This window comes from Vulpes lagopus, chromosome 6, assembly GCF_018345385.1.
Source record: "Vulpes lagopus strain Blue_001 chromosome 6, ASM1834538v1, whole genome shotgun sequence".
NCBI lineage: Eukaryota > Metazoa > Chordata > Mammalia > Carnivora > Canidae > Vulpes > Vulpes lagopus.
This window is the reverse complement of record NC_054829.1, coordinates 84991571-85014678: the sequence shown is the minus strand read 5'-3', so window position 1 is coordinate 85014678 and position 23108 is coordinate 84991571. Positions and strand designations below refer to the sequence as shown.

Here is a 23108-nt window from a genome sequence, read left to right as displayed (position 1 = left end):
GACTCTGATTCTTAGAATTTTTGGAAATGAGGAACTAGGCTCTGTAAGTCCTCTTCCAATGAATATAAGTGAATACTAGTTACTAATAACCAAAATTCAATAATAAAAAAGTTTTGAAATTTCAACATTGTGAAGTCAGGCATAAAATATGAAAGCTTTAATTTTTAGAAGGTAAATTAGGTGTGGGTCATAATGTCCAATTCCTAAAAATACATCTTTTTCAATTAAACATACCCAGCTTTAAAACTTGCAACTATTTTCCATGGGACTTTTAGTTTAATTAGGTCATTTATTAACTTCCCAAGAAATAATTTCATGGCTATGGATATATTGTATCATCTCTTGGCTCTTGTCAACTCAAACAGCACTGCATTCCTTAGTGTCTTAGCTTCTGCTTGAAGGAACTATGAACAATACTCTACTCAGTGTTAACCAGTCATAACTGATAGAAAATAATGGAAGCTTCCCAGAGCACTGGGTGTTCCGCCCCATAAGTCAGTAGCTAACATAGTGATGACACATGAAGGAATATGTTTACTTTCCCATTAAAGGAAGGAAGAAAACATGCTACTCAATCGTTGAAGAATTCATGGTTGTGAAACCAACGTGTTGGTGTTATTATCTCATACACTGTAACACTTAATACCACACAAGCTTTGGCGTGTCTACGTTATGATGTCTGACATCATACGCACTTAGAAATGCATTGCACTGAGATAAGGAATGGCCCTCTCCTGCACAATAAACTCTCACCCACCAAATTTAAAAGCTCTCACACGAGGTAAGCCAGTTAGTTAGCATAAAGTGAGAACTATCTCCATAAGTATGCTGAGATGGCAAACCAGAAAAAAAAAAAAAAGGTTTTATTTCATGAGTCTAAGAAAATGCAAATCAATCTCACAGAAAACCATAGTGGGAGACTTGCCTCCCAGTGTTTTTCTGCCCAAATTTATGTCACACATTCCTTCATTCATTTGTTCCGGGCCTGTAGAGTGTTCATGACTCAAAGACACTGTCTTTGTCCTCAAGAAACACACAGGACTTAAAATAGAGGCAATCCATACCAAGGCCTAACAACCAAATAGCATTTTATAGCTGTACACCTCCTTCTTGGGAGGTAGACAGAACAGGAATGATCACCCCAACTTTACAGACTCGTAAACAGAGGAACAAAAAAATTAAGTGGCTTGCTCAGTGTCACACGATTCACAAATGTCATGAGCCAGGACTAAAATTCAGTCCTTCTGTTCTAAATTCAGCACTCTTTCCAGTATTTCTGGCTGCCTTCAGTAATTAACAGACTTTAGAGCCTCTTACTAATTGTTTTTCTAAATTCTCGAGTCAAACCTAGACAGGTTCTTGCTCATGAGAACTGAAAATTCAATGTCTACCCAACTATGAAGTATTGAATTCTTTATTAATTAACAGAATTTAGGATGGGACCTTTATAATTGTGTGTATATATATATATATATATATATATATATATATATATATATATATCCTTGGAGGACTTTTTCAATCTGAGCCTTTCTAGGAAATATGATGAAAATCTAAATAACCAGAAGTTATTCTGGTAAGGATAATCCATAAGGAAAATCTACTGTTTAAGATCGATGGAAGTTATAATTTAAAATTATAACTCATAATGTTAATGAGAAACTCTCATTTTCTCATAAAATTAAGTGAAAGATACTGCTTAATAAGAAAGATATTGCTAAATAAGCATATTTCTAGGAAAATTATTGCTTGTTCAGAAGAATGATTGCTGATCTAAAATGAGCCAGAGAAGGGAACATTCCTCTTTTCAAAACCAATTTAAAAGACAAGTATTTGAGGAAGCCAACAGCTAATACACAGAGGGTTATTGTGGGACCCACAAATTGCCCTATTAAAATGTTGGCTTCCAAATATTATTCTGAAATGTATCAATTCAGAGGCTAGGATGACACCCTGACATTAAGAGCATTAAGAGAAAGGTTTTTTTTTTTTTTTAGTTCTTGAAGCAAAGGCAGGTTTTATTACAATTTGGTATGTGCATGAGGCTTTGAAATGAAAGCCCCATAAAATGACTACTTTACTATCTGAGAACCTTATGTAAGTATATATGTAAGCTACCCACCCCACAACTACCTTGTTGAAATCCTGTGGAAAATAGAGACATTCGTAATAGTATCTGGCTCATGGGCATATCAAGACTATGCCCATGAGCCAGAATAAAAAGAAAAACAGAAGAACAAAATAAAACCCTACAACTATCAGAACATTTTCCTACAATTAGAACAACTCAAATTTGTGTTTTTCATTCACGTTAACAAATATTCCACAAACAGAGTGCTTGGTATATGTTTTATTCTTGAGAAAAAAAAATCTGTGTTCTTCATTTTATTAAGGGCTTTCCAATCATTTCAACAAGAGCTTCAAAAAGACATCTTTCTCCTTACACCAGTGAGAAACAAGTGTAAGAAGATCCCTCATCTGTTTATTCCCCTGTCCTCTTATACCCACTTTTCCCAAATTAAACATCTACCAAATAACTGAAAAATCTCAGTTTTTAATCCTGAGAAGAATATTTTAATCAGTGCTGCCAAAATTTACACTGTCTTATCCATAGCAATGTAATTTCTCTGCAATCCCAACATTCTGTCAGTGTTTTGTGGCAAGTATCTCTCATGGCAGATCGATATTGAGAATTGTAAATCAATGGTAACAATTCTTTTTTTTTAAGATTCTATCTATCTATGTATCTATCTATGTATCTATGTATCTATCTATCTATCTATGAGAGAGAGAGAGAGAATGCACGAGTGGGGTGAGGGGCAGAGGGAGAAGCAGACTCCCCGCTGAGCAGGGAACCTGATGTGGGGCTTGATCCTGAGACTCTGGGATCACGATCTGAGCTGAAGTCAGACGCTCAGTCAACTGAGCCACCCAGGCGCCCCAAAGGTAATGATTCTTTAGGGCTTCCTTGTGTTATGTGAGGTATCAGACATGTTACAAACATTTTCTTAACTAACACAGAAGAAACACTAGTTTTAGTGAGAGTTATTAACCCCATTTTACAGAAAAGTGATGCTTAGAGAAATGAAGCACTTTGATACTGAGTGCTAGTGTAAGGTTTTAAACTTGGACCTGGGCATGTGGGTGGCTCAGTGGTTGAGTGTCTGCCTTCAGCTCAGGTCATGATCCCAGGGTTCTGGGATCGAGTCCTGTATCAGCCTCCCGGTGGGGAGCCTGCTTCTCCCTTTGCCTATGTCCCTGCCTCTCTCTGTGTGTGTCTCATGAATAAAGAAATAACATTTTAAAAATAAAAATAAAATAAATAAACTTGGGCCTGTGTTCCTCCAATTCCCACAGTGTCCACCATTCCAAAACATGTAAATATAGTGTCTCTCTTTTCTCATCTGTAAAAAAGTGATGGCTTTAATATTTAGTACCAACTGATTACCACTGAATGCAAACCCGGTCAGAATCTGGAACAGTATTTGAATTTATTTGAATTCCTTGAGTTAACAAAGACAAGAACCACTGTGGCAGTTCAACATACGGAAATGATGCTATGTCAGAAAAACACGCCTCATGGGGTTGTAGTTTTAGGAAAACATGCCCTGAGAAAAGATTGTGAAACAGGAGAGTCAAGCTTCTTGGTGGGCAAAACAAAGAGTGTTTTGCAAATGGTGGAGAGTAATGTGTGTTAGTCCTCTGTTCCCCAGTAACTGCACACACAGATTGGGCCTGAGTGAGAACTTATCCAGACCCTGTGCTGCCCGACTTTGAGAGCACTGTCTATGCCATTGAACACCTACTGGATGACTAAAACAGCTCAGTGCCTATCTCTGGGATGGATGTGGTTTCCGGATGCACGTTGATGCTTGTATGGTTACAGAGAGGCGCTCTCTCTTCCTTGCTATGTCTCTGCAGTATGGACTTACAGATAACTGAAATGAAGGAGGGAGGGAGAGGGGGAAGAAGAGAGAGATGAAGGAAGGAGGGTTTGATTTATTAATCTAGAAGAGCCACAGGGATGATTTCATTTATTTTTTAAGGTAGATATTACTGTATTCATTATTTTAATCAAGTTAGAAAGGTTAAATGTCATCCTAGACCTAACCTGGAGTCCAGGTCTATTTTCTTCTCTCTATTATTCAGCTAACTAATTCCTGCAACTGTAAAGGACTCTGGCTTTGGCACTAGAAAGAATCAAAAGGCAGTCTCCCAGGAACATTCCCAAATGGAAATGTGGGTCTAGTTAATAGGAAACAATGATTTTGTAGTGATAACAATCCATATGGTTTTCTCACATTATCCAGCAGAGCTTAGCATCCAAGATATTTTTCTCTGTTTCAACAGCTGTTAGAAATTAAAAACAAACAAAGTTGGGCTAAGAACCTTACTCTAGAAAGAGGGTGAGCAAGAGCCATTTTGGGACTAGATATCTCTGATGGTGCAAGGTAACGAGTGTCTCTCAATCTCCTGGGTCCCTAACCCTCCTGCTGGAGCACCTTGTCCTGCCTCTAGAACCACAGCTGCTGGATTAAAATTTCTTTGCCCAACTCTGAAGACTTCCCAGTCATTCCATATAACAATAGTCTGATTTAGTTTATTAAAAGCAAACAAAAAAACAACAAAAAACTAGCACTTGTCATTACTTGATACTTCTACATTAACTAATACTTTTTATTTGTATTTTTGTAACTTTTTTTTTGTTTTCTCCTACACAAAACAAGTTCCAGAAGAGCTGATACCTTAGCTTGTTAGATACAGTCTCCCTTGAGTCTAGAACAGGGCCAGGCACAGTACATGGAGGGATCAATGGATGGGTGTATGTCTGCGTGCATACATGCATGGATGCATAAAAATGAGTGGGAATTCTAGCTATTGCTGCCAAGATCACAGACAGGAAGCTCTGACCTTATTTTTCTTTATTTTTTTTTTAAATTTTTATTTATTTATGATAGTCACAGAGAGAGAGAGAGAGAGAGAGAGAGGCAGAGACATAGGCAGAGGGAGATGCAGGCTCCACGCACCGGGAGCCTGACGTGGGATTCGATCCAGGGTCTCCAGGATTGCGCCCTGGGCCAAAGGCAGGCGCCAAACCGCGGCGCCACCCAGGGATCCCCCTTATTTTTCTTTAAAAAGAACACTATATGCTATGGTTAAAACTATATTTGTGGGGAACAGCTTTCAAACAACAATAAAAAAGGTGCATAGTTTGACAATCTGACAAGATTATATTAAAGTAGAACAGTCTTGAAAAAATCTTTGGTGTCTGGTGTCTATGACTTATATAGTAATTAGCAATAATTTTTCAGACACATAGTGAGTGAATCAGTTTTTATTTGCAACTTTTTCCTTTGAGCAAAGGATGGATTCCTCTGAGGCTATTAACAATGTTGTATAACAGAGTTGGCACAGGAAATGTTTTCTGAATTCCAAACAACTAGCAGGCAATGTTTGAATGAAAGCTTGGTAAACCAAAGAGTGCTCATACAGCAAGAATTAAAGGAATTCCTAAATTTGATGTTTAAAAAATGACATAATGACAACACGTTAGGTCTATATTGCTGCTATAAGTCTCTCACCTGATGGCCCTAGCTGGTGAACTACAATTGAGCATCTCATCCACTTTGGGCTAGAGTCCCATGCCCAGGAATTTGGAGAGGAGCTGAGAAAAAGATATTTGATATCTCTGTGTGACTAGAGGTATAACCACATCTTTAAAGCTGTGGGGGCCATATTCTGTTACATCGAAGGAGAGAAAGTCAGCCTGATATGAGAGAGAGGAATGATCTAGATGTGCCAGACCATGTGAGAACAGGACCAGAGAAAACTACTGCCTGGAAACTTTCAAGTTAAGTGTTTTTATTTATCCTGAGGCTTAGTAGTAATTTTTCCCTTGAGTTCTTTAAAATAACCACTGAATTTTTATAATATTACCCTCCCTTTTATTTCAAGTAATATGAGCTGCATTCTGCTACTTTATAATTAATACCCTAATAGAGGCAGAAGTTGAACCCCCAGTCTCCCCATGGCCTACATATGCTCATAAACAAACTTATACAAATACTTAACTCTGAAAATAGTAATATAATAACAGTGAATACTATTCAGTTCTTATATCGTTACCATATAATTTCACAACTGAGGCATATGGAGTTTTGGCAACCTTCCCAAGCTCCCACAGTATGTGACAACACTGAGATTTGAACCCATCCTAATTCTGTTCTTATATGCCAGGAAACATTGTCTTTCTGCAACCACATTTGCAGAATGTAAATGGTAAACCATATTTCTTTCTCTACAGATTTTGATTTTCATGTAAGTCTTTTTGCAAAGCTTTCATATATTATGTCATATGACCACCAGTTTCTTACTGTCTCTCATATGCATTTACAATGAAAAAGATACCAACATTTCAGGGTGCCTAGGTGGCACAGTTGGTTGAGTTGTCTGACTATTTCAGCTCAGGTCATGCTCTCAGGGTTGTGAGATGAGCCCCAAGTTGCACTCTGTTCTGGCTGGAAGTCTTGAGATTCTCAGTCTCCCTCTCTCTCTTCCCCTTTCCCCACTCGTGTGCCTTCTCTAAGTAAATAAATAAAACTTTTAAAAGAAAAAAGTACCAATATTTCATTTAAACTCAAAAACGTTTGGCCTTGAAGCTTGTTTTGATCACATATTCTTCCTACTGTTTAGTTTTCATTATCAGGGACAACTGAGTTTAATGCTTCCTCTACTACAAGTAAAAAATATGACTGTACAGCAGCTTCCCTGTTTTCAGTCATAAACACTTTTCCCAGGCCTTCCACTGTCCTTCTGGCATATCAGGCTACTTTCTTAATTCCAGCATGGCATCTGTATGTGAAAAGGAGATATGTATTGCTAACTGGACCACAGAATGAAAATGTTTCAAGAAATGCTGATACCATATTCATAGAAACAAGGATCGTGTAGCTCTTCCAGAGTATCTGACTTCTATAGGCAGTCATCACACATAGAGGTAGCAGGTGGCCCAGGTTGCTTACTGCTATGACATACATCAAAGCCAAATGCATTTGACCTCTTTCATCTAAGTTAGGGCTCATTTAAAACCAACTAGTCACTTACACACTTGGAGACAAGTGACTGTCTTTCAGGGGAACTGTAGAGGGCAGTATTGTTGTGTATTTTGTACATATTAGGAAACTATTTCCACACAGCCAAAAAACACTGGCCAGAACAAAGATAAAGCTACTAGCTTAAGACTTTAATCAATTTTTTAATGAAACGAGGTTTATAACTCTTATTTTAAAGTCACTCAAAAATTTCACATTAGAAGATCTACTCATTCATCCCCAAATCCTTATCATTCATTCACAGCTTCATTTTTTATCAACTCCCCTGTCTTAACGATTATATTTTTAAAAATTTAAATATTACTCTGTTTCACACTCTGAATATAAATGATAGTTGTTCATTTCGGGTCTATTTTAATGTCATGGTCTAGAGGGTTTTTGTTTTTGTTTCTTTGTTTGTTTTGTGCTTAGTACTTCTTTTTGCTCTACAGAAGTTCAAGTAATATCCCCCCCAAGATTACCTTTCAAACAAGATTTTTAAAAAAGCTATGCTAGATATTTTATACTATGGAAATATTTTATTTTATTTTTTATGGAAATATTTTAATATTTAATATTGATGCTAAGAGAAAAGAGAAGCCAGAAAAATGAAAGAGCTTATATTAAAAAAGAGATTTACTCATGTTGCTCGAGGCGTGTCTTTTAAAAGTGGAAAAAACCGTTCTTTATAATGCTGTTCATAATGATTTTAAGTGAAAGAAAGAAGTAGTTATTCTCAAGATATATTGGTACTGACTGGCATTGGGGTCCAAGCAATGATTTGGTCACACACAAATAAGGACTCTGATGTCCAGTCAAACAATCTTAGTGCCAATCCAATCCAAGCATGTTGTTAAGAGACACACAGAGACACAAAATACAGCTCCTGCCCCCATCTGTTTGAATGGTTAGGGTATAAGATAAATGTAAAACAAAAACAAAAAAAAAAAACAAAAAAGAAAATTATGCAAAAGAAATATAACAATCCAATACAAGAAATATAGCAAAAAAAATAATGTACCTTCTGTCATTCAGTGGTTCAGGGATTAGTTATTGTGAAGTTTACTAGAAGAATATGTGGCCCAAAGAATGGGTAAGTTTATAGGGAAATAAAAACCGAGATGTACAACACCACATGGAGAGTCAGCTGTGCACTAAAATGGGAGGACAGCATATCGCAATTTCAGAATGAGTCCTTACATGACCTTCCTTGACCAAATAGCATATTTCCAACCTAGAGTCTTCATTCCTGGAACTCAGGTCACCACATCACCTGTGAGTGAATTTTTTATTCTTTAGTTTACCCTCTCTTTCCCTCCTAAGAAAAAAACACAGTGGGATCATCACCTACATTTGCTATTTCTCACTACCACCCCTTCCCCATCCCAAGGAAGTCTGTCAATGTAGGAGAACAAAGTCAAACAAACAAAATTACTCTTGATTTTAGTTAAGTTAAATCAAAAGTACTCTTTACACGTAATGATGGTCATTTGCTGACATGCCTGTTTTCTCAGTCTCTTGGACTGGTAGTCTTCAAGGGAAGGGACTGGGATATGGAATCTAGTACCCAGCACTAAGCCGAGCCACCAGATAGAGCATTAGCATAACCTGCAGAACTTGGAAATAGACCATTCCAGCCTCCAATCCATTAGTCCAATTGATGGGGACTCTCCCTTCAGTGGGTTCTTCCAGTGCTTTCTTTTGCACAAAGAACATTTTTCTAGTTACACACCTACTTCGGTACTCTGCAGTGAATCAGATTATAAATATCTTAGTTTATGCCATTAAATGTTTTATCTATTTTTTTTAATATCTTCCATACCGTGTGGTAAATAAGCAAAACATGATAAATACTTGCCGGATTTGTAGGGTTCTCCTCTTTTCACCTCTCCCAGGCACCAACTTACCCATATATCTAACAATGATAGCCTCTTTGAAAATAAAAGCACCTTGCTTTAACCTCACATCTATATTTAACATTGTTAAGAGTTAATAATGGAGAGTATTGAGAATAGATTAAGGACCAGGAGGCTTTTGAAAACGGAGGGCGTATTTAGACTTGTCTGGCTGTGTAATGGAGCCTTCCATATGGCATTCTGTACCACCTGGCTAATTCCCTCTAATGACTCAAATACCTATTAAGAATTCTCTGAAATAAGAGCTTAACGAAGGGCATTTACAGGAATACATTTATTTTTTAGGACTCAAGAACCATTACAAAAAAAGCCAAACTACATAATGGAAAATATCCCTGAACCAATATGAAAGATGATTCAACACAATCATGTCCCTTTTGTTACAAAATTGATCTGGAATCCTATCAGTCAGAAATGTCATAGCTACAAGCAACTAACTACATATAGAGGGCTTACTAGAATCTTGGTCAATCTGCTTCTTAGCCTCAGATGATCAGCCTTGCCCCCCCTCCTTAAACTGTGCAGTAGTATTTAATAACTGCTAAGGGGACATTCTCATTAAATTTTCACACAAGGTACTAGTTTTTCACTCTCATTTAGGAAATTCTGTTCAGTAATTCAGTGATTTGGGCCTTATATCTTTCTCACACATATAAAGATGTGACAGAGATTAAAAACAGAATTCTAAGAATTCATAGATTCAGAGACCATGGGATTTGAAGTCAAACAAATAACCATTCCAGAAAACACAAGCCAGGCTCTCTCTGCCTCTCTGGGGTTGAAGCTTAATACCAAACATGTTTGAATTGTGGTGTTACCATAAAGTACTCTGGGGTCTTACAAAATGAAAAGCATTTTTCAAGTGGAAAATAGCTTCTATTTTTTTTCTATGAATATTTGGGAAAGGTTGACTTCATATATGATAATGAAAACCAACACAACAGAAACACTGGAAAAAAACACATTTACAAATGCATAGTTTCCTTAAAAAAGATGTTTTTAAAAAAAGCAAATAAATAAGATACTGAGGGTAAGGATGAAAATTAGTCACTGAGCAGTGATTCAGTAACTCTTAGGGCCAGCTATCACTAATACTAGGATTCAAGAGCTAGAAAAAGCGCAAACATTTAAATAATCAAGCAGTTTTCAGCCTGGTTGTCATATTGCTGTGTTGTGAGCTATGCTGCAACCCAGCGGTAGCTAATGATAAAGTAGTGGCATTTTAAGAAATTTGCTCATTTATAATTAAAGTTGAATTAAGGTTACTTTCACGTGAATTTTGAGGTGCTTCCTCGAATGATAAAGCAAAAGGACGGGTGATAGTCATTGCACTCTTGTGCTACCTCATGGACCGGTTCAAATGGCCTGTGAGTCTTAGTGGAAAAAGAAGAAACTGAGAGCTGTTACTCCAGTGCAACACTAATGCTTTTCTTCTCCATGTGCTTGGTTTCCTTGACTCTTTCAAATACCTGAGTCCCTCCATCTTCGACTCGATTTTACCTCCAAAGTTCTAGACTTCTCTAGTCTCCTAAATGTCTTCTTAATGATGGTGACGTGTTCTACCTTCCATCTAAATTGGTGATTTTTTTTCTAGCAGAGTAACTATATACAGTCATTTAAAAACACGGTCTTCCTTTTGTTTTGAGTTTCTTCCCAGTGATTCTGAATTTCAGAAACATCTGTGATTACTCAGAGATTCAGATTCTCTCACTTGAACTCAGATCATGGGCCTTGATGACGCACCGAGGCTTCACAAAAGCCACAATTATTCAAGACTTTAGTCTCTTGGTCTCATGTAAACCATGAGGTTTACAACATTTTAAATCATTTCAATGCCCTGAATAATTTCAAATATACTTAGCCAGGAAATATCTACATTCTAACAAGTTTAAACAATATTCTAAAGGTCACAAAAATGATTCTTTGTTGCACATAAACTATCTGCAAAATGGCACTGAGATATAACAAAAGTTCTGATGTTGTCTTTGTCCCATAAGAAATGCATAAATTACCTCATTATATAAAAAAATAAAAACAATAATAGAAAATAAACATTAGATAACAGTGCATGCTTTAGAGTCATAGAAATAGAAAACTGAACCTTGTCACAAAACTCAGTATCCACATCTATAAACTGTACCTAACCAATGGGTATGATTATGAAATTTTTGTAACACTTAATTGCCGAGGTTAGACATCACAGTAATTCAATATACATTTCTATCTATACCTACAGATTTATGTGTACACACACACACTTTTCATTCTCTTTTTTTCTCCTACACTTACAGTAGCTTGGTAATTCTGGTATTTATTCAAGTCAGAAATTCTGGTTGCCTGTTCCACTAGTGAGCAAAATCAATCTCAAGCTTAGCTAGACAGACAGGCAGAGTTCATCAGTATTCCTTTTCTTTATTTTCTTCCTCCTTATACTCTCCTGGGCCCTCCCTCATTTTCTATCAGTTTCATGTTGCTCAACATGAGGGAGGCACCATCACTGTCTCAGCTCAATGACTGCCTCTCTCTCCTAGGAGAAAGCAGACTTTTGGGTCAGCTGCCAGCTTCCGCCTCAAAAGTCGAGGACAATTGCCCACTCTGTGCCTTGGTGATCACGTCCTGCCAAATGGTGGCAGATGGTGTCTTCCTTGTCTTCCATGGCCAGTCTGCTCCACTTCACTCGACTTTTCCACTCCCTCCCCCACTTCGGCAAACAGAACATAGACTTTTAAACCCAGTCATTTTTTCCATAATCCCCTTCAATGGAAAAGAGCTTTTAAAGGGCAGATTTTTTTATTTGGGTTTGGTCTTTGAATTACATAATCAAACCCGTGGTGTTGTGTCTGCCGCCGGTTTGACATTCAACTACCACATAAAACATGAAGGAAGAGCACCAGGGCCTGAAGAAGAAGTTATCTCCCGGGGACCTTTCTTTTCTATCCACACTTGCGAAATGGTGCTGTAATTTTGTAAAACTATGCTTTGAAACAAATCCAGCTTCCCTCTCAACGTTTAGTCAGTTTCAATATTATTGCCTTTCCTCCAATCGTAAGGGAAGAAAAAAATAGCCCACATCTGGATAACTGAGGTAGTTCTTTACCACAATGCTGCTAACCACCTCCCAGCTCGACATTCCTGCCTGTCTCTGAGACACGCGCATGCCTCATTGAACCAAACTGAATCTATCTATTATCTATCTATCTATCTATCTATCTATCTATCTATCATCTATCTATCTATCTATCTATCTATCTATCTATCATCTATCTATCTATCTATCTATCTATCTATCATCTATCTATCTATCTATCTATCTATCTATCATCTATCTATCTATCTATCTATCTATCTATCTATCATCTATCTATCTATCTATCTATCTATCATCTATCTATCTATCTATCTATCTATCATCTATCTATCTATCTATCTATCTATCATCTATCTATCTATCCATCTATATACACACACATATATGTACACACAATAGACGATATATAAATAATAAACAAATATATATATATATTTATTGAACCAAACTGAAAAAAAATATATAAAAGTCATAGTCAAAGAGTAAGGAGTTTGACACATTTAATGATATCACTTTCAAACCATTTGCATTCAGAAGTATTTCTGAAAACGAAAACAAAATCCTGTGAATTTTCTAAACTCTCCGTTTTCTTTGAGTTATTTAATAAGAAATCATTATGGACCTTTTCAAGATGTCCCCATTTATTTCTAACAAAAGCCACTCAAGCACCATCTTCAATATATTTGTGATATTGTTTCCTGTATTCTCTTGTGCCTAGAAGGATACCTATCCATCAGTCTGGTATTGAAGGGACAAAAATCTCCTATCCGAGTCTTGTCTTCTCAGCTTCTTCTGAAAGAATCACAAAGTGGGTTATGTGAAAGGTACCCGGGTTCTGTCATTTGAATACATGGTGACCTTGGGCAAGTGACTTCACCTTGAAGCTTAGTTCCTCTGTGAAATGAAGATATTAGCAGCAACTACCTTACAGCATGTTAATCGAAGATCCAGCATAACGAGCAGAATAAACACTTTCAAAAGTTAGTATTATTCTTTTATTCATAGGGAATCTGTGTTTCTGGGATAAGGTAGGGCTGGTAAGGGGCAATTTTAAGATAGTATTATATTTGAAAATATCTCTGAACAGAAGATAATGGGAAGTGAGGCGGGGACCTGTTGCATAATAAACTAAGCCATGGGTAAAAAATATGCAAAGAATGAGATATTATTTTACCTAGGTGAAAGAAATAAGCACAAAGGAGGGAAAGATGATGAGAAAATACTCCTTCATATTTGATTGTTCATTGAGTATGAACTATGAGCTGAGCACATAGAATATAGTGGTGAATAAAACAGGTGGAAAAAGGGGCGCCTGGGTGCTTTAATGGTTGAGTGTCTGCCTTTGGCTCAGGGTATGATCCTGGGGTCCTGGGATTGAGTCTCACATCAGGCTTCCTGCAAGGAGCCTGCTTCTCCCTCTGCCTATGTCTCTGCCTCTCTTTTTGTGTCTCTCATGAATAAATAAATAAAATATTTTTTTTAAAATACAGGTTAAAAAAAAGTTAAACATGTCATTAAATTCAGAACATAAAGTCCCGTGTCAGATATGAACAAGAGGACTAATCAAGAAATCGGATTGGAGATAACTATTTTTAGTACGTGGGCTCCTCTGTGGAGAAGGTATTCAAATTGAGATCTGAATTAGAAGATATAGGCAGAAAAAAAAAAAAAACATGAAGGCAAGGACATAAGGAGGGAGTCTAACATGCACACAAAAAGTCTTACATCTGACACATCTGAGGGCTTTCATGAACTGTAAGGCAAGCCAGCATGGCTGGAGTGCGGTGAGCAAGGAGTTGCAGGTGGGAAGAGGAACCTGTAGGGCTGTAAGGCTGCACGTGGAGTCTGGATGATGTGTTAAATGTGATAGGAAGCTGTTGAAGCTTCGTATAGCCAGTGCCTTGGTTTAGCTAATTTTAAAATGATCTTTCTGGAATTCTGGAGGAAAATAGAGTCCAGAAATCCAGGAGGGAAATTATATGGCCTAGAACAAAAATGAGAACATGTTTATGGAGAGAAGAGGACAGAGTGGAGATATATTTTGGAAGCATCGTCAGCACCACTGGCTGATGGACTAGACTGTAAGGGAGAGGAAGACAGGGGATTGAAGGATCATTCCCTGAGTTATGGCAAGACCTGAGTTTTCCATTCAATTAAAATGCATATTTGCAACCTGGAGAAGGAAATATTGGAAGAGGTCTGGAGACACTCAGATTATTGAGGCCCAGGGTGCAGGAGCAGGGGTAGGCAGGAGGGAAGAAGGGAGGGCAGAGCATAGCAGTTCTGGCCTGAAGCTAAGAAGGGGCAGTGGCCATATGAAGAAAAGCAGTCAACGGAGTAAGCCAGGTGAGGCATAGTCTCTAAATGCTCCTTTTATTTTCAACTTTTTAATAACATCAAAAGGCAATCCATGGTGATCCCAGGCTAGAGCTTGGGCATCTTCCCTGAGGCTGAAGTAGACAGCAGGCAGCAGAAAAGAGAATGACTGAAAATTAAAGAATGAGGCTTTTTAAGAAACATGCTTGATCTTGTACTATCTGCAGCTGACTAAACCAGAAGGAGAAAACCTCATAACTTAAAAAAAAAGTGCCAAGACAATTGAATATTTGAAAAAGTACTCTTTTCAACATATGGTGCTAGAAGAATGGGATATCCACATTAAAAAAAAACTCAAAATGAATCATATACCTAAATGTAAGAGCTGAACTATAAAACTCTTCAAAAAAAAAAAACAGAGGAATAAAATTTAATGATCGTGATCTGGGCAAAGTATTCTTAGACATGACACAAAGTCACCAAAGGAAAACTCAGATAAATTGGACTTCATAGAAATTGAAAACTTTTGTGCCTTAAAGATATCATCAAGAAAGTAAAAAAATAAAAAGAAACAAAAAAAGAAACAAAAAACCCCACATGGAATAGGAGAAAATACTTACAAGTCATATGTCCAATAAGGAACTTGTAACCAGACCTCATAAAGAACTCTTACAACTCAACAAAAAAAACAAATAACTCCATTGAGAAATAGGCAAAAGATTTGAACATTTATTTCTCCAAAGAAGATATATAAATGACCAAAAGTGCATAAAAAATACTCAATATGATTAGCCATTAGGGAAACAAATCAACCACAATGACATATCATTTCATCTCCACTAGGATGACTATAGTAAAAAGGTAATAGCATTGGTGAGCATAGCCTTCGGAGGGCCTGTCCAGTTGTGTTAGGAAGGGTCAAGTGGCCTGAGTCAGGGGCTGGCAGGCGCCGGCTCCTGGGAGGCAGACCGGCCATACGTGGTTGTTTTTGTGTGTCCTTCGATTACTCTCATGCTGCATTTACTGTTTACATTTGTTTTATTGTACATAGGTTTGTAAACATTATTGCCTAAGATATTTATATATAACTTGGGCTTTGTAGCTTTTATTTATTCAGAATTCATATGGCATGTTCATGACTGATGGTGTCCTACTCTGGGCAGCTGTATAGGATCATCATGTGGTTAAAAGAGAAAAAAAGAAAATACTTCCCCTCAAAAAAATCTTTTAATGTGGAAACAATAAATTTCACAGAAAAAAAAACAAAAAAACAAAACAAAACAAAAAAAACCCCGTCAGTCCCCGGGCCAGGGCGCTACAGGGACGATTTAACAATATTCAGTCCCCAGGTACTGGGACTGATCCTGAACCTGCCCTCACCCATGTCCCTGGGGCTGCTGTCCCTGCCACTGCGCCGGCGGCACTGGGTGGCCCTCCGCCAGGTGGATGGTGTCTACTACAACCTGGACTCCAAACTGCGGGCGCCGGAGGCCCTGGGGGACGAGGATGGTGTCAGGGCCTTCCTGGCAGCTGCCCTGGCCCAGGGCCTGTGTGAGGTGCTGCTGGTGGTGACCAAGGAGGTGGAAGAGAAGGGCTGCTGGCTGCGGACGGTCTGACCCAGCAGAGGCAAGAAGTGGGCCACCTGTCGTGCAGTCTCTACGCGTCCAGATCTGGCCCCTGCGTGCTGGGAAAGGGCTAGGCCTGCACCTCATGGACCCCGTGGAGGCCCCAGCCCCTTTCCAAACCCCCTGCTCCCTGATGCCACTGCTGCCTCAATAAATCTGCTCATTTGCAAAATAATAATAATAATAATAATAATAATAATAATATATATATATATATATTTTTTGGAACGTAAGCTTTTATTCCTCTAGGACAGCTTGGACTTCACCAACGCCTAGCTTCGTGGGCATGTAGTGTGACTCATGACTGCGGACACGACATCATCGTAAGCCTGTGCTACCTTCGAACACGCTCAATTGCACAAAAGTGGACTTGCTTTGCACGCGTGAGTCCCGTCTTGTTTCCTGCACCCCCCCCCCCCGCCCCCGCCCCATCCGGCTTTCCACCTGCCCGACTTCCAGGGACTTCGCGCGGTCTGGGCCTAGCCCCACCTTGGGTCGTGGCTCCTCTGTCACAATCAGTGCCTGGGCCTGACACTGAGCCAGTGGCCTCCAGGGCCTGCCCTGGCTTGGTGGCCGTCGGTGGGCGCACCCAGGGGTGGCCTGGCCAGCAGGCGGTCACGTTAGCCTTAGCTCCCGGATCCCTGGTGCAGCCCGCAGACAGTGGCCTGGTAAGAGGGGACGGGGCACTGCTGGACTCTCTGCGGTGTCCTACAACTGTCACTCGAGCTGGTGAGCTGAACCACGGAGAAGTATGGAGAAGTAGAAACCATGGAGAAGTAGAAACCCTTAAATATTGCTGATGGGAAGAAAGCATGCAGTCACTTTTTAAAAACAGTTTGGCAGTCCCTCAAAATGTTAAACATATAATTATAATATTACCTAGCAATTCCACTCTTAGGTATATATGCAAAAGAATTGAAAATACATGTCCACACAAAATCTTGTACGTGAATCCCCAAAGCAACATTATTCAAAATAGTCAGGAAGAGGGGGAAAAAATACCAAATGCCCACCAACAGAGGAAGAAATACATAAAAAAGTGATATGTTCATAAAATGTAATATTATTCATCCATAAAAAGGAATGAATGTACAATTCGTGCTACCACATGGATAAATGTTAAAAAGGGCTAAGTGAAAGACCACATATCACATCACTTTATTTATATAAAATATCCAGAATAAGCATATCAATATAGACAGTAGATTAACAGTTGTCTAATGCTTGGGGCTTGGAAGAAACGAGAAGTGAATGCTAATAGCCATGAGATTTCTTTCTTGGGGTAATAAATGTGTTCTGAAATTGATTGTCATGATGGTTGCACAACTTTATGAATATATTAAAACCACTGAATTGTGCACTTCAAATGGATGAAGCATATGGTATGTGAATTATACCTGAATAAAGTTAATTTTATGTTGTTAAAACATAAAATCAATTTGTTCTTACAGAACAGTTAGGAAACCAGATGTTAAATAATGATATGTTTGCCCACACTGAAGCTAATATAACATAATATACTGCCTTTTAAGCAAGTCTTCAATTTTGTCACTCTACACTAATTTGCCCACTGTCAATGTGAATATATATTCAAGAAATATCATCTTCCATACTGAAATCTTCTTAACAATAGATGGTTGGCATAACAGTTTGGCACAACATTACGCTGTTGGATAAACACAATATCCTCATATTTCTTTCTTCCATATGGTATTTTAACTGCTTTTGGTCAGTTTCTTGAAGTAACATTCCATCAAATTATTTATCAATGCATTTTTAATATTTATGTACAAGGTCTTAACAAATTACTGAAAAAAGGGCAAGGTTTCACCTGTACCTGTGCATCCTGCCTCCACATTGACACAGAAGAGCATCTTGGCAACTTGTGTATGTAGGGAGGATCAGGAAAGGAGGGTACCTAACCTTCTGTCTCCTGGGGACACAGATGGAACCACTACAGTACTGGCCACTCAACAGGTGTGCCAGGGTGAGGCCCACAGCCTCTACAGTAGATGGGTAAGAGACAAAAACAATAAATAAACCCACTCAAATACTGCTGTGTAGAGTAAGCATTCCATCAAAGTCTAGCACAAACATCAAGCATTAATTTAGCAAGAAAAATTCGGAGATCAAATATGAAAATGATTACCTATGAACACAATTCTTAAAAGGATAGAAAATGTTCATCATTAAAATATAATTATAGTTAACCATAGATATCATGTTCCAGAGACCTAATAAGATCTCATAAATATTTTTACTAGAGGACAGAATTTAAATTTCTCTGATCATTTTCTAATTCTCATCTTAAATTAACTAACTTATTTGGATCTGAACTCTGTGTCATTCACTTGCTGGTTTTGTGATCTTGGAAAGTTCCTTAAACTTTGGAACCTAACTTTCTCATGTAAAAAAATATTTAACTCTTGAGAGTGGCAAGAATCAAATCAAATAATTCATATGAAGGACTTAATATTATAGTTAGCACATAGTAGTACAACAAATAGCAATTATTGCTATGATTATTACATTGTCATTACTATACTACCCAATTCCAGTGGACTAGGATAACAGCAGTCTTGCTACTTAATTTCAGACTCACACTGATTTCTTTTTTTTTCTTTTTAAGATTTCATTTATTTATTCATGAAAGACACAGAGAGAGAGAGAGGCAGAGACACAGGCAGAGGGAGAAGCAGGCTCCATGCAGGGAGCTCGATGTGGGACTCGATCCTGGGACTCTAGGATCACACCCTGGGCCGAAGGCAGCGCTAAACTGCTGAGCCACCTGGGCTGCCCATATTATTCAAATTGTAAGGAGGCTTATTTATTTTAAATTTTGTTGAGATTCTAAGGGAAAAAAATTATTCCTTCCTTTGATTTTGATTTTGCTGTTAAAGATAAAAATCTAATTTTATTAGGTGAATCTTAGGGTCCTATTTAAAAGTAATTTTCTATATTTATTTGGCCAAGGAATCCTAAAGATCCATGTTTTGCCACAAGGGTATGACTCTAATTGCTAATTGCTTCAAAGATATACTGTGCTTGCTAGAGATCCAGCCCAACTTGGCAGACAATTTATTCACACAGGGATCATTGTCCTGTGTAACAGAAGCCAAGCTGTTAAGTGTGAGCCATATTCTTTCTTTTTACTGTGAACCTTTTATTCCTACTCTTTCAGTTCGGTTTCTTTATATTGTTGGTGGTTGTCAAGATTCTGTGCTGTTTCATATTTTTAAATAAGTAACCTGAAGGTGAATATGAATTTGCAAATGCTATGGAAGCAAGAGATGTAAAAGCTCCAAATTCAAGTATTTGAAAAAGAGACCTCCTAATTATTTTGAGGAGCAAGGAGGTGGTAATACTGCACTCTGAAGGTGATAGTGTTTTCAGCCACTGTTAACACACGGAGCCATTGTGCCTGGCTGCTTCTGTGTAATTACACCAGTTAACCAATAGAGGGAGCATACAACTCATCTGCTGCCTGGAGTTCCTATGCATGAGTAGCCCATCACCAGCTGTTCCATCCATAGCATCATTTATGCCCTTGAGGCTTTGTGTTCCTGACAGCCAATGAAGAGGCACTGCGGGTTGCCAGCAAGTGCATGAGGAGGCACTCATTTCAAAGGAAGCAGCGATCAAATCCACTGGGGTTCACAGGTTAACAGCAATGGGCTGAGCCGAGTGGGTGAATTTAATGTTAAGGTCCCAGCTCATACTGACTGAGGAGAGGGTTCGTTTATGGGTCAGATCTGGACTTTCAGCATTTAGAGAAGGGAGGGAATGCAACTGTGTAAGATAAATCCATTTTTTTTATACTAGCACTACAGATCATCCCATTCTTTTTCCACTGAGTCCTGTTACATGATTTAATTTTCACACATCACATCAGCTATGGGAGAAAATGATGGAGAATAATGTTAACTAACACTCATTTTGGATTCTAACATATTAGAAAGAAAGAGATGATCCTGAAAGGGAGCTGGGTTGATGACAGGTTAGACACATTGTGATGGCAGACCAGTGGAACTCATTTATATGGGTCTCCATGTTCACTTAAGTGACATTTGTTTGCAGACATTCACATACATCGTCTCATCTGTTAGTTTCAAGATGTAATGTTCATTTCACTGATGAGGAAATAGATGCCATAGGAATTAGAGAACCTGCCTAAGAGATACAGCATGATCAGGATCCCATATGCCCACCTGCTAGTTCTGTAAGTGCTGGGCTGCTTTATAAATGGACTTGATTCATGTTTCCACAGTGTTCAGTGGAACTCCACTTCCAAGGAATGTTCACTGGGATGACAAACCATAGCTCCTCAAAAATGGAACCTTGGCATATAATATCTACCTCAGAGCTGATTCTTACTAAATGTTTAATAAACCAAATCAATCACTGAGTTTGAATTAGGTTATAGAATAAGTTTAACACTCAGGGCTTCTGATTTTCACCCCCAGTATCTACCCATTTCTAGATCACAGTAACTTCCTATGTCTCTCTCTCTACCTCTTCTTTCTCATGCTTCCTTCTTTACTTCCTCTCACCCTCCCTCCCTCCCTTCCTTCCGTCAACAAATATTTATTAAATGACTATGACATGTCAGGCACTTTGCAATGTGCTAGAAGTAAAAGGATGAGCAAAAGCAGAGTTCTAGCTGTCACTGCACTTTGCAATGTGCTAGAAGTAACAGGATGAGCAAAAGCAGAGTTCTAGCTGTCACCGAACTTACATTCTTGTGAGAGAGACAGACATTATTTATAAAAGAAAAATGCCAAGAAATATAGGTCATGGACCTTCAGTAGTCGGTTAAGATATAGACTGGGAGGGAGAATCAAGTGTAGGTTTCTTTGAAGAGACAACACTTGAGGTACTGAGAGATGAGTAGGAGTTATCTTATGAATCTTGGAATGATGGAAAGGAATCATTTTTTTAAAAAAAGAACAACATATATAAAGATACTATAGCTAACGTGTGGCACATTTGAAAAACTGAAAGAAAGCAAGTGTGGTTACAGTTCAGAGAGCAAGGGGGAGAAGAAAACACACTGGAACATTGGGTAGTCTATCTGGAGCCAGTAAGCTGTGATATGATTTTTTTAAACAGGAAGTGACTTGACTGAATTTCAATATCAAAAATGTACTCCATATACAGGAACTCTCTGCACTTTCTGCACATTTTCTCCAAAAACCTAAAACTGCTCTAAGAAATAAAGCCTCTTGGGGGATCCCTGGGTGGCTCAGTGATTTAGTGCCTGCCTTCAGCCCGGGAGTGATCCTGGAGACCCGGGATCGAGTCCCGCATCGGACTCCTGTGTGGAGCCTGCTTCTCCCTCTGCCTGTGTCTCTGCCTCTCTCTCTCTCTGTGTGTCTCTCATGAATAAATAAAATAAAATCTTAAAAAAAAAAGAAATAAAGCCTCTTAAAAAATGTGTAGAATGGAGGGAGAGGCAGAATAAAGTCTGAGGACAAGTTAGGAAAATATCACAGTTCTCCAAGACAAAGAGAACCAGGGACTGAACTCAAGGGACGCCCAGAGGTTAAGGAGCTGAGGAGGAACAAGCTATGGTGACCAGAAGACATGAGCAGTGAAGTAAGAAGGAAACCAAGAAAATGTAGTATCCTTGAAGCCCAGTGAAGAAGGTATATCAGGAAAGAGGAAGTGATCAGTGTGTGAAATGGCTTGACTGGGCAATTATTATGAAACAATCATTTAGAAAAATTAGAGGCCATTGATGACATAATATAAGGAAAAGTTTGGTGGAGCTAGGGGGGTGGTGCATAAGTAGACTGAGGCAAAGACAAGAATTGGGGAGAGTATAGTATGGAGTATAGAACAGTTTTGTTGCAAAAAGAAGCAAAACATACAAACTAATGGATAATGAAAAGTTTGGTTAGGATGATTTTTTAAATCAGAGGATAATAACATGATTGTGTGGTCATATTTTTCAAAGTTTAGCATGCATAAGATTAATTTACTTTTGTAAAAAAAAATGCCAATTCCAAGGTTACTGCTTTAAGCGTATGGGCACAAAAAATATGGAAGACAAAACTACAAACAAGATGGAAACAGTACAATCAATAGATGATGGCTCTCTAAAAGGTTAGACTGGACGGAATTCTAAGACAGATGAAGGACAGGACTTAGGAAGGAAAAGGACAGTTCCTCTATTATAATATAGGGAAAGAGGACCAAATGCAGAAGTAACTGGTTTTGAATATAATTGATCTGTGAACAATGTGTGTTTCAACTGCATGGGTCCAGCTGTACGTTCTTTTTTTTTTTTCCATAAATATAGTACTGTAAATTTATTTTCTTTCTGATTTTCTTAGTAATATTTTATTTTCTCTAGTTTACTTTATCATATTCCTTTAACATACAAACTGTTACTCAAGTGTTTATGTTATTGGTAAGGCAGGTTTGGTCAACAATAGGCTATTAACAGTTAAGTTTGGGGGGAGTCAAAAGTTATATGTGGATTTTTGGCTGCATGGGAGTCAGTGCCCCAAGCCCCAAGTTATTCAAAGGTCAACTGTATTTGATATCAGGAAATTGGGGGTGATTTCCATAAAATTAAGTTGGCAATAGGTTATCCATGGGAGAGAACAGCTGATCAAAAATAAAATACAAAATAAATAAACTCTTCAAATGATAATTGATTTGTATCAGTTATAACCATATCAGAATGAGTTATTTGTCTTTCAAAGAGCCCATTGTGACACATCATAGCCCCTAGATTAGAGTCAAGTAGCCCTAAGTACAGATCTATCATTATCTCCCCTGTGATTCCTGTAAGCAAGTGACACATCAGAAATAATGAGTCATGAGAAAGACAATGTGATTGGTGCTGAAAGAATGAACCCTATACCATGTCATGCCCCTGCACTAATTGTTTTCCAGAAGCCTTAATTGCCTGTCTGGGTACTCTTTGCTCCTCAACACCCTGAATGACAAGTTGGTAATTCACTACTGAAGACTTGAACAACTTGATAAGATCTATCAAGCACTCCTTTTGGCTTCCTCCTCCTGACTAGACACATTGCAGTAGTATTTAACACATTAGTACACC

General features: G+C 38.3%; 2 protein-coding genes across 2 annotated transcripts in view; one reads left to right on the top strand and one right to left on the bottom strand.

Moving 5' to 3' along the window:
• The window catches only part of ARHGAP24 (Rho GTPase activating protein 24), a 504876-nt gene that overhangs the window by 239935 nt on the left and 241833 nt on the right, over nucleotides 1-23108 (bottom strand). The window lies entirely within an intron of this gene.
• Nucleotides 15755-16208, top strand: LOC121493231 (josephin-2-like). The gene has a single exon (XM_041758967.1). The coding sequence runs from the start codon at nucleotides 15794-15796 to the stop codon at nucleotides 16025-16027; it is 234 nt and encodes a 77-aa protein (XP_041614901.1). The 5' UTR covers nucleotides 15755-15793; the 3' UTR covers nucleotides 16028-16208.